Source organism: Aythya ferina (assembly GCF_964211825.1).
Source record: "Aythya ferina genome assembly, chromosome: 2".
Classification (NCBI taxonomy): domain Eukaryota; kingdom Metazoa; phylum Chordata; class Aves; order Anseriformes; family Anatidae; genus Aythya; species Aythya ferina.
Genome location: NC_140297.1, coordinates 47,411,483 through 47,424,484, shown reverse-complemented (window position 1 = coordinate 47,424,484; position 13,002 = coordinate 47,411,483). Strand labels below are relative to the sequence as shown.

Here is a 13,002-nt window from a genome sequence, read left to right as displayed (position 1 = left end):
TAATGTAAACTGGAATACAATAGAATCTGATGTTTTAAATGGCTCATCTGACCTCTTAGGCAAAAGATGAGAGATGTGGACAGGCAAAAATTGTGCTTTGGCGTCAGCAGCTGGATTGCTTTTATGGCACTTCAGCCTACTGTGCTTATACCTGAAGACAGCCCTCACCATGTCACTTGAAAGAACAAGGAGTTTTAAGTGGTTTGAATTAGAATAACCCCATGTTAGGGAATTTGGGTATTAATTTTATCTTCTAGAACTGACTAACCAAGAAATGTGGAGCTGCTTGAAAATGGATACAAAAACATTCTGGTGTTTGGAATATCTTTTGCTTAGCATTTAAAATTTTCAAGCCAAAACAAAGAGCAAGACCCTTATCTTCTGTAAAAATAGCAAGGCACTTCACCCCTAATATCTGGATAGCTTTTCTATAGAAGAAAAATAGAAAGATGTTCTATTATTCAAATGGAAGGAAAATGGAAGATGTTTAGTTGTAGGAAAAAGTCAGGAAGGAAAGAGATGCTCTGAGAAAAAAAAAGAATCAGAAAAGTAAACTTCTTGTCAGTAGTCAGGATTGATAGGAGGACTGATTAAAAATAAAGGTGATAATCTCTTTTAAGATATTACATATGTGTTGATTCTGGGAGAAAAGATCGGGGTCGATCCTCTGGGCCATCTGCTAGCAGGAAAGAATCTACAGATTTATTGCTGAGGCGGAATGGAGTGAGCCGTCTGAAGTTGTTTGGAGAATATGGGATCTGCACTCGAGCCCTTTGTGATGGTACCACAGTATCTTCACTAGACAACCATGGTGAGAACTTCATGTAGATGCTTTGATCATCATCAGCTGAAAATACTGGGTTATCAATGCCTAAAATCAAGTTCACAAGTGACAAATACAATTAATCAAAATAATTTCTTGGTAATACAACAAACGACTTTGTAAAAGAAGAAGAAGAGAAATAGGCAAATATACCACTATACACACATAGTTTGCTCTTTCTGGCTTGGTTATTGCTAGTCATTTTGGATTTCTTTTACAGGGAAAAATTGGATATAACATGCAGTTATGGTTAGAATATCTAAAGTCAAGAAATAAAATCACTAGAAGAACAAACTAAGCCATTACCTGAACAAAATAAAGCAAACCTTGAAATAACTGCAGAAAAATTCAAATTGAATCCACAAAAAGAAGCAAAAGATGAGAAAAAAAAAATAAAGAAAAAACGTGAACTGCCCAAATCTGTAAAGGAACAAGGTGTGTGTGAGGTCACTGAAGCAGGCCACGGAAGTATGTAAAAGGAACCTTTTAATATAGATATCACATTTGTAGTGTTTAAACAGAAAAAGAAATTGTAAAAACCAGTCTAGGTCTATAACGTGCTACCCACTTATTCCTGGATTGATTTCTGGATGTCTTCACACATACTGAAATACGAAATTTGTAATGGTGTAGGTAAAAGGTTCAGCATGATTGTCAAAAGAGTACAGACACAGGAATTTTTCTTCACTGGATGCATAATGTTACATACGCTGAGAATTCAGACACAAAAGTGCTAAAAATATACTACATGTTAAAACCTTACAAATCATATCATATAATCTCTGGTATACATTCAATCTGATATTTTGGAGCCTTTCCCTGGGGTCCCCAGCACAACAAGGACATGGAAGTATTAGAACAAGTCCAGAGGAGGACCACAAACATAATAAAGGGGCTGCAGCTCCTCTCCTATGAAGACAGGCTGAGGAAGTTGGGGTTGTTCAGCCTGGAGAAGGTTCCAGGGAGACCAGGAGACCTTTAACACTTAAAAGGAAAGCTGTGGATAGAATCTTTGTCAGGGACTGTAGTAATAGGAGAAGGGGTAATGGCTTTAAACTAAAAGAGGGTAGATTTAGACTAGATATAAGGAAGAAACTCTTTACTCAGAGGGTGGTGGGGCACTGGCACAGGTTGCCCAGAGAAGCTGTGGATGTCCCATCCCTGGCAGTGTTTAAGGCCAGGTTGGATGGGGCCTTGAGCAACCTTGTCTAGTGGAAGGTGTCCCTGCCCATGTCAGGGGTTTGGAATAAGGTGATCTTTAAGGTTCCTTCCCACTCAAACCATTCTATGAGTCTATGATTCTATGATTCAGGACAGGAAATCATCAAGAATGCTCCAGAAAAAATTGTAAATCTTCCCTTTTCAGAGACTTCTATAAACCTGTAAGGAACTGAAGGAGATGTGAATTCTGAAATAAATCCTGCATGAAAGAAGAAGCATGAAATGAATCACAGTTAAGTACTTTAAATGCAGGTAGAAATCAACTCCAAACTACTGGTATTGACTGTGAGGTAGGATAACTCTAATATAACATTTTATGTTGCTGGAGATAATTAGTAGTTTTAGGTTTGGGTTAGGCAGTCATTTTCACAACTTCTGTCAGTATTATTAGTAGTAAATTTAATACTCCTCATAATTTCATATAACCAAAATATGTTATCTTTTACCATTAATATCAATTCTAAGAAAACAGATCAAATCAAAACAACAACAAAAAAGCTAAAGCAGCAAGATTTCTAGTAATTATTATTTTTTTTTACATTTGAGAAAAAAAAAAATAAAAAAACTTCATGTAATTAATATTTTTACCAGTAGAATTTTCTGTGAAATTTTGCTTGGTCACATCAGCCAGAAAATCAACTCCTTTGCCTAGATGCAAAGTTTCATAATCATTATTTTCTTCTGCTTCAGAAAACTCCAAATCTGGAATAAAAATAAATAAATTTTTAAAAGTCCAGTTGATTAGAGATTTGTGTCAATTCTGACAGAAAAGTACAATATGATGCTGTTACATGAGCAAAGATATATTTTTAACAAGGATCCAGACAAGGGCAAAAATTAATTAACAGTTGTAGCATTGAAATGAGTATGTACATGTAGATACAGCCTGCAGCTTAGGTACCAATTACTTCAAGGAACCCAACAAAGGTTTCAGCATTTGCATCCAGTGTTATGATAGAGATTTCACATTCTGGATAAACTCTTGACTAATAGAATTGTCTGCTTTTCTGGGACTGAAGGAAACAAATTCTTGACATGTGAATCTTTGACATGTTTTGTGCCTTCAGTGCTCACATGTTGACAACCATGTTCCCTTAAAAAGACCTGTCACTGCATTTTCATCATTAGACTAAAGTCACATGATTTTCATCATTAGACTGAAGTCAGAATTAGTGTTCTGACTGATTTCGAAGCTGGTGAGGTTATCAATGATTCTACTGCCATGTAATCAATTTACCAAAGCTGCTAACTAAATCACTTGTTAAGAGAGTCCTCCAAACAAGCTTTTTTTTTTTTTTTCCTAGTAGAGGATGACTTATACAAATTGTGTTCTTCAACAAGACAGCAGTGAACGACCTACCCAGCTTGTATTGTCCCTGCCAATCAAAATAAATGGCTAGAGCACAAGATTAAAGATTTTGGGGCCTTATACACAAAACCAAAAGGTCAAATCTGTTTGTTTGTTGGTTTTTATTTCCTGCTCTTTCTGGGGATGATCTCTCAACCACTCAGCTTCAGATTACACTTCCAGGCTGGTCCATGTATTAGGTTGATGTATGAAGGGTGATCCAGAGCTCAAATTAGCTTCTGTGTTCCTTTAAAAGCTACACCTCTCCTCAAATTCTAACTTCAGCTCAGCTTCAACTCTGATTCAGATCTTTTTAAATACATGTAAATGGACCTTAACTCGGATGAGATTGTCATTTTGACTGAATTTTGTATGGCATGGTGTCTCAGGCAGACATATCCTGCTGTGATTAAAAAAAATATATATAGCAAAACTTGCTCTTTACAGCTTATCCAAAAGGAAGATGGAAGATACCTATGTTGTAGCCAGTGTTTTATTTTGTTTTCAAAATATTAACATGATATTTTAAAAATATGAGTAAAAATGCCAATTCAAATTTATTTTGTCATCCAGTAGCCTAGAAAAACAACTTCTAAATTACCCAGACACTGCATTTAAGCATGGACCAGATCTCCACTCTGACTTATAACTAGAAGTTCCTCTTTAATAGCTTCAACATTGCATATCATTATTTTTTTCAGTGATGCTTTATAGACAATGTAGCTCGTAAAATGCAGTTAAGGACACTGGTCTTTTTACCTTTTTCCTTTAATGTAAAATCTTGTACTGAAATTTCTGAAGGTATTTTTCCATTTGGTATGACATTGCTGTTTCGCTAAAAGAAAACAAACAAACAAAATCAAGAAAAATGCTACTACCATCAGAGAGCAAATGCAGTAATGTCTTTTCAAATCGCAATTGAGCAGTGTAACCCTGAAATCAGTTTTAATCTTTTCTTGAGATTCAATATGGTTGTCATCAGTTTTTGCCTTTATATGCCTACTAACTACAGGAAAAGAAAGGAACTTTGTCTCTCCTATGCTGTAAGTTCCCTCTTAATTTCATGCAAATTTTATGGAAAGCTCTTTGCTCTGGTGCTACCCTGCCACGTCTACCCTGCAGAAATTCACAATAGTGTTCTAGCATGGCTCAAGATCTGCTGTTTTTCAAGTGATCAAAAATCTCTCACCCGGAAGAAAGGTCCCAAAGCATAGAGAAAATCAGCGTGTGAGAAGGTGCCCCTTGAGTCATTTCATAGTTCAATCTCTTCTTGCTTAGGCCCTTTAAGTTCATGAAGTTCTATAGGACAGAGATAAATGCAGGACATAGGACCCTTCAGAGTCCTCCCTGCCCTCTCCTTACTTTGTATAATAGGTGGCTACATCTGGGTCCTTATGCAATTATTTTACCCTTTTTTGGCCCCGGTCTCGCTTGTGGATTTTATTCAGCTTCTTGGAATGGTTTATTCCTAGTTTGGTACTCTTGAAAGATTCTAAGCGCTTCCTCATTGTCCTATGGAAAATTTCCTTGTCTTGTTTCTCATCTTCACTGTGCATGATCTCATGTCGACTGTACAGGTGTTTGTGCTGTTATCAGGAAAGGAAAACAATATTCATTTATTTAGAAATACAGCTGAAAGCCCTCAATCAATGCATGCAGTGTCATGCAATGAAAACAACTCTTTAAAAAAGCATGAACCAAAGGCTAATCTAAAGGCATTAATGAAAATCCTATTTTTATTTCTCTCTCTTAACCATGAAACAGGTATAAATCTGCAAATTTTAAGTATATCTAAGAAAGAGTAACAGTTATTCTAAATAAACCTCTCCTGTGTGTCTGAAACTTCAGTTGGTATGCCCCAGTTAATCTGAACCTATATTGGATGGAGTTCTGCATTCCAGTAGCCCCAGTGAAATCAAAGGCACTAGCTCTGTGAAAGAAGGCTGTTCATAAGTGAGAAAGAATATAGACAAAGAGCCTATCTCCCTCAAGGATGAATTTTGGGGATGGGTTCTTTCCTTCTCAGTTTTGCTTCCAACCTTCTGCTCTCAACCTCTTTTACTCTCACCTCCTGCCTGGGTTTATACAGGTACTGTTGTAGGGTGTGGTGAGCAACTGTATCTTCTGTGTCCCGAATACTTTTCCTCCTCTGCTCTAATGCTTGCATGTCCAGGCAAACCGGTCCAGCCTTTTCTCTCCTGAACAAGAATACAAAATACAAACAACACTTTTAAAAGATGAAGTAAAAATTGGCTAAATGAAAATGCCTAATGAGAAAATTAAGAAGAATTTTGATTTTTGTTTTTCAAGTGGGTGTAGCATTTATTTTTCCATTTACATGAAAGAAGGGCTGTTCTGTGAAAGACTCATGAATTAATGAAGCAACATTTTTTTTCCTTGTCTCTCTCTTGACTTTTTCTGGAGTAGACACAGACATCTAGCCACATCTATAGCAACTGATGAACAAAAAGCATGTGAAAAAACTGTAATGTGGTTGTCTGTTTAGTCTTCCAACTTTTACTACAAAATTTGTTTGCCAAATGCAACCATATAGCAGTATTCTATAGCCCATGTTATGTGTGAGGAAAAGATTAATTAAAGTTCAAAAAAGTAGTGAATGAAGCCCCTGTAACTGACACTTTTCAAATTTTGTAACTTTCTTTTTTCTTTTTTCTTTTTTTCTTCTTGCATTTCCTCACAGATAACAAAACAAAACAAACAGAAGACAAAAACAATCAGTCCAAGTTACTTACAGTAAATAAGACACAGAGCTTTCCACAGTACTCGGGCGTGGGGTGTTGAAATCCACATTCACCATGTTGTCTGTACTTGGAGAACGTATAAATGCCAAGGAACCTCTACGTTCTCCCTGGTCACAGAAAGAAACAAGACATATTATGGCTGTAAACATCTAGAGCAAAATGTGAACCAGAAAATACAGATCATTTGAGGCTGCCATATGCAAATGTCATAACTCCTGTTGTCTGCAGCAAGAATCTGTACAAATCATGCTGATATTTCCATTAAATGTTTCATGTTAAAAATATATTTTGGAATCACATTTGTGTGATAAGCCTTATGTGTCCTTATGAAAAAGTGTTGTTTATTGCCTTTATCTAAATCCTTCTTTATCTTTTATATGTTTTATTGTATACCATGCAATAATGATTTGCTACCACAACAAAACGTCCTAGGACTTTTTGTTGTTTGCAGTCATCTCAGAGGTGATCTGGATGGAAAGAACTTAGAGCAAAAACTAATCTTATCGGAGTCAGATGCCCACACTCATTAGGGAATGGCCTAATAATTAAATAGGTTTGTTTTTAAAATTGCATGTATAAACTGACCAAAATAAGCTTCTGGAAGTGTACTCACTTATAAGAATATGCTATTTGTTCTTTGGCACCTTGAGGGAAATGCAGAGGATCTATTTTCAGAATCCTATACTGTGTCTCTGAGAAGTGGTAGTGGTAAGAAAAATATTATATTATATGCTATATTTGTTAGGCTGAAAGCTGGACTAGATGATTTTAGAGGTCTTTTCCAACCTAAATGATTTGATGATTCTATACTTATATTCATTTGCTGTGGATTATTTTCACATTTCCTGGACTAGGATCTCCCCTCCCAGTTGTAAGGAATTTATTTAGGTTTAGACTGAACTCACTCAGGCTTTTGTTTATTGAACAGATGCTGCATAATAGCAGAGTTGAAAAAAGACAAATTTATAAAAATGTTTTATGAACTCCTGAGTTTCTTGCAGCTGAGAAGACAATGGATATCTGGGAGAAGCAAATCTCTATTCCTCCATGAAGACATAGCTTCAGTTTCAACGTCAGCTTGTAATTCACAGATATCTAGTTAAAACATAGGAATGGAAAATGAAGAAATATGAAGCTATAATGTGTGAAAAAGTACCTCTGCCACATAGCTAATCGCATCCTTCAAGTTGAGTTCATGGAAAACATTAAGGATCCGATCTCTTGATTTTTGAGCAGACCTTCTCATCAGTACTTTACTGAGGAATTTTCTATCGAAATTGGACCACCTAATAATTAAAACAAACCATATTAATGGCAACAAGCAATTTTAGAATCACAGAATTTTTAGTTTAGCATAAATGATTTTTTTTTTTAAATGAGCTAAGCACTTTTAGAAAATAATGAGCATAGCAAGTGAGGGATTTCGTTTTGAAGGTTTTGAAATAGCAGCTAAATAAAGTTAAGGAAAAGGCTGTTATGCAACTGTCACAAAACATTTAATAGGCTTACTTACCCAATTATACTACAGCAGCAATAGTGCTATGGTTACAGTGTTCGATTTCAGAGTCACTAGGACATTTTTTTACTCAGGGAGATCATGTTAAATTATTTTCTACTTCTTATTATTTACTTCTATACCTAATAGCTTCATTCTAAAAGTTTAAGTTTATTTCCTCCTTTGGAAAGGAATCTGCTTTTCCCCTACTGTATTTTAGGACAACCAGCCTAGAAAGGCAGCTCATAGCAGCGCCCTTCCCAAAGCACTGGCAGAGGACCTTATTCATGCCACTTGGTAGTCTGGAGGATAAAAGTGATGTGTATTTTCTGTGATTTACACTTCCAAGATTGTCTGATAGTATGGCATCTGCCATTTCATATTTGTGCTCCAGAAAATTAAGGCTGTTTTTGAGATTTTCTTCAACCTTACTTGAGATTTTCTCTACTGTGAGTGAGGCAACTTCGGAGACCAACCACTATTCAAAGTGATTTTGTCCATCTTGCCCAATGGCAGTTTTGAGATTATTTTTTTTTATTATTATTCTGATAGTTAAAATATCTTTATGTTCACAGAATTGATAATTATTCATCAGATTTGAAAATCAGTATCTACATCAGGCTATTATATCGGTGAAAATGATTGTCACTTCTTTGAGGAAGTAGTGTTATCATGTACATGTAGTCCAAAAGAAGGAGACTTAACATGGTCACATTCAAAATAGATTACCACACACTCAACAGAGAACCTACAATAAGCTACTCTTTCTCATTACTTAGAGCAAATTACTTTCTACCATATACGAAGTAAAACATTAATCTGCCACTTTAAAAATATTTAGCCTCATCTTCAAGACCCTTAGATATCCAGATTTAATGACCTTTTTTCACATTAATTCTTCTCTTTTAGGGAAGCCTGCCATCACTCTGGTAACATTTCACATGTAGTTTAAAGAAAATGGTATCTGTATCTTTCATCTGAGTAATTTTGATTCTTTCTAGATGGATAAACAGAGGAGAATGGAAAAGATCCATAATTTTAATTATTGGTTTCCAATTATTTAATAATTGGTTTTAATTATTGGTTTTCAAACCAGTAGGCTTAAATGAATCATATGAATCAATTTCAAGGGCTCTCTGTAACCCCTTTTAGAGGTATTGAACCCACCCTTTGTAGAAACAAAGAACTAGCACAATAGTATTTGAGTTTATTAGTATTTCCCCACACAGAAAATACTCATGAAATAAGGTATTCACAGAGAAAAAAAATAAATCACTGTTTTAGATTAAATTCTATACAAATAGCCAGTTCTCAAACCTTGAGAGAATCTCATCCTTAGGTGTGAACTGAGAGGCATTTGCATACACCTAGTCTGAACTTGGAGCAGAGAAATAAAAGATTCCAGTTTTAGGGGATGAAAATAAAGTGTTTTCTTATTAGCTGCTGTGTTTTCAGTGTATAACCTTTTAAACTACACTTGACATGTTTGCTGTCCCTCAATTCACTGGCTTAAAAAGCCCTATTTTACAGAGATTTTCTAGCAGTATTTCAAACATTACAAGTTATTTACTGCTTACTTGTCTCTTAGATAATTATGTCCTATTTGTCCAGAGATGTCTTCTATAGCAGAAAGGATGTGATCAAAAGCCTAGAAAAGTAAAAGTGGAATTCGTATCACAAAAAAATGAATGGCATAATGAGAAAAAATCTCAATATATGTCAGGTTAGAACAGGTGTCTATGCAGAATAATTTTATTGCTGCTAAGCAGATTTTTTCCCCATTTAGAGAAATGCTAACTACCATATGCCTTTCTTCAAAGGCCCTGAGTTTTCTAATCAGTTCTTTGCAAATTCACTAACTACTCTTAACTTCAAGGGTCTTAGTAAGAAGGTATTTGAGTTTCTACTTTACTAAAATTGAATTTTAAGCCTCTTTATCAACCCATTTTACCATCTCCACTTCTGCCCTGTAAAATAATGAGCTATTATTAGTGCTGATGATTAAGTCAGTTGAAAACTTTCCTTAGTGTTTCTTTTTAGACTTTTCAACATCTGTATTTCCATTACAGTAGGAGTAGGAGTCATTTTTTTTGATATCCAGGGCAAAATCCCATACTGGATTTTTTTATCACATGGCTGATAGCAATCCTGAGGTTTATATCTTTTGATTCAAGTCAAGGCAGCTGCAGGTAGAATTTGATCTTTTTCTTTATACAGTTGTTAACATTTCACTCTGAATACTGGACTTACTACAAAATCTACAGCACACTGGTTTTAGAATGTGCAATATGGATTATTCCTGAATATAATACTAACTACTGTTTCAGAAGACATCTGACATGAAAGTGGTGAAAATGACATTATAAATTATGTGCCTCCCTCATATGCTCTGAGAATGGACAGTGCTCTCTCTCTCTAAAGTCTGCAAATTATACAACTCTAGAAGCGCTGTACCTCCTGAGATGACGTGCTAGAATATGGTAGTGAATCAGTATACACAATAAAGTGCTAGGATTAATGTTACTCTTCAGCCTATTCTACTCATGAAGATGTAAAGGTATATCCCATGAAAGCAGATAAATTATATTCTTGGGGGTAGAATCCTGACTTTTAAGTAGTTAAATATCAAAACTCTATTTCTGGATAAATACCCAGTCTGTAAACAGCTTTTCTGCTGGATAGCGAAAGTGTAACACAGTTATTCGGTGGTCTTTAAAAGCATTCTTCAGGAAAACAAAACAAAACAAAACAAATATATATATATATAAAAAAAAAAACAAAACTGTCCATTACTAAGTTATTGATTCACTTTAGGTAACCTTCGGCTTGAAAATAGACAAGATTAGAAGCTTATACAAGTGTTAACATACTACAAGTGTTAAAATGCTTAATAAAGGCATAGCTTTATAAATCTAAAGAGTTTATGAATCAAAGAAGATCATGCAAGATGTCTTATAGTCTTATGGCCTTAAACCTACATTAGTATTGAAAATTTATGGTTTCATTTCCTGAATATAACTTTATAATGCTGTGTGAAAGTGAATTGGAAGAGACCTCGGGCTTACGTTTCAAAGTCTTTTCAAAGGTTAGAGAAATATAGGTACACACACCATTCAAGTTGGACAAAAAATATTACCATTAATCTGGAATTATTTGTCATATGCACACTGCAAAGTCATTTTTTTTTCCATGAATACACAGTATTTAAGACAAACTTACTTCCACATCTTTTATCCTAGCAAAGGTCCTACTCTTTTAGATGAAAAGACTATTATTACCTCTGTTTCCCTAGTGCTGTCAGCCCCAGACCAGAACCTTCAGTAGAGTATCCCCTCACTGGACTCAATCTCAAGACATATTACAGCCTACATGAACATTTTTGAAAAATTTGAAGGATTTTCCTCTTCAAATTTCAGTATAATTGCCTCCTCCTTTCCAAAACCATTTTTTTTTTCTATTTTTTTTTTTCCTCTTAAGGCGTTCTGTAAGAATTCAAAGAACACCACAACATTATTTACAAGGACCTTACCCTGCCATGAAGTTTCTCATTCAGTTTTGGCTCTCTGTGTTCAGTTTTCTTCACTTTCAACCACTGTACCAAAGGTTTGATTGTCAATCCCTGGGCAAAGAAAATGATAATACTTAAGAATTCCCTTAGACTCCAGCTGCACAGTGTTAAAGAGAAACAGAGCAGTTTTGTACATGTATATGGCATTTTTCATACATTCCCATTTGATCACTCTCCCATTCAGAGGTAAAATAATGAAGTATCTTCAGCTCATGTTACAAAAACTTGAAAAGACAATAACCAGACAATAATATGTTTTTAATATAAAAGACAATAATATGTTTTTCCAAACATATCTTCTATATAGAAAAATACTGTAGGGGAAACCTGAAAAAAATTTCATATACTAATGAATGTGGTGTTTTCTGCACATGTCAGTAGTTTGTGATCACAATTAATTTTTAAATAAATTTGAGAAGACTACCAAGCAGGTATGTAGTGACACATCTCCATTTAAGTTCATGTTTTTTCATCCAGAAATTACTATTTTTTGAATGCTAAATACTTTCTTAATCCACTGATTACTTTTATGTTTTAAAACAAAGATTTAGTAGATCAACTTACTGAATGTATTTGCCAGCAAAAAGGACTGTTCCCTATAGTTATTCACATGAGGTGAAGGATGCTTAATCAGATATTAACAAGAGCACTATTAATACCAATCATCTAAGACTGAACATTTTTTTAGCACAGAGAAAATTGTCTTTTGTCTCTTGTGGTACTGTATGAAAACATAAAATAGGGTCTTTGTTACTAAAATTACAAAGTCAATTATGCTTCCAGTTCAGTGAAACAATATGCAACCTTCAGCTAGGAACTGTTCTAAGCATTCAGTACTTTTGATAGACTCCTTTTCCTTGCAAGAAACATGCTTAGGAATTTTAACTACCTGGAAAATAACAGTAAAAAACACAACAATGATAGTTGTGCTGACAAACAGGTTTCTGTCTTTCACGTAATCTTCTTTCAGAAGTGCAGCCAGAGCAAAAGCAACCGCTCCACGTAGTCCACCATATGACATCACCACCTGGTCTATTATCTCCAGCTGGACCATTCGATAGTGGTTAAGAATCCATGTCTGTATAACTACACCTACAAAAAACAAATGCCAGTGTGTCTAGAAATGCTCTTATGAAATGTCAGTATCTCAACAATGTGTAACAGAAACAACCAGCAAACTGATTTCATAATAAATTTTCTACACCTTCTACATCTCCCTCTCCATTGTAACACTGCCAAGAGGGCTAGGTCCACTGGTACCTTCCCCTTCACATTTAGCCAAAGGAGTTAGATGAATCTTCTTCTTTGATCCAGCAACCCTTCTGAGAATGCTGTCATGTCTGCTGAATGCTGTCCTTTGGTATGAGGCAAGAATTTTCCTTCCTCCGGAATGGGCACTGGAAGTGAAATTCTGCTATGTGCTGTCTTTTCAACTTAACAGTTGAGAAGGAATAGAATTTCTATTACTGTAGTAAATGATATACACAGGGTATTTTAACAAAACAAGAAATATGTTGAAAAAACATTGATTTAGGGACAAGATGTGGTACTGTTTACAAATCATACTAAAAAGTGCCTTATGAAGGGTTGTATTCACATGCTGACATTGTCTTCAGGACTTTAGGTGAGATGCTGCCTGCTGTAAGAGACCTAAAACTCTATAAATCCCAATGTCTCCCAGAGCTACCACTATACAGAAGGAAAGCTGCTTCACCACTCCTGAGAGTGGTACAGCATGTGCATTGCACTACTGCAGGCCAGGTCTGCTAGCCAGAGCAAAAGAAA

At 35.2% G+C, this 13,002-nt stretch overlaps 1 protein-coding gene across 3 annotated transcripts in view; it reads right to left on the bottom strand.

Annotated features, from left to right (window-relative positions):
* The window catches only part of SLC9A3 (solute carrier family 9 member A3), a gene marked incomplete at its 3' end in the record, with an annotated part of 53,699 nt that overhangs the window by 6,713 nt on the left and 33,984 nt on the right, over positions 1-13,002 (bottom strand). Inside the window, exons 7-16 of one of the 3 annotated variants that reach the window (XM_084509376.1) lie at positions 12,107-12,309; positions 11,179-11,268; positions 9,227-9,297; positions 7,311-7,440; positions 6,146-6,261; positions 5,461-5,590; positions 4,802-4,978; positions 4,152-4,227; positions 2,633-2,746; positions 628-871 (exon numbers count right to left, since the gene is read on the bottom strand). In XM_084509376.1, coding sequence (XP_084365502.1) covers positions 628-871; positions 2,633-2,746; positions 4,152-4,227; positions 4,802-4,978; positions 5,461-5,590; positions 6,146-6,261; positions 7,311-7,440; positions 9,227-9,297; positions 11,179-11,268; positions 12,107-12,309 — 1,351 coding nt within the window. Of the gene's footprint in view, positions 1-623; positions 872-2,632; positions 2,747-4,151; positions 4,228-4,801; positions 4,979-5,460; positions 5,591-6,145; positions 6,262-7,310; positions 7,441-9,226; positions 9,298-11,178; positions 11,269-12,106; positions 12,310-13,002 lie in introns of those variants that run through there. The other 2 variants (XM_084509377.1, XM_084509375.1) reach the window with 2 other exon arrangements.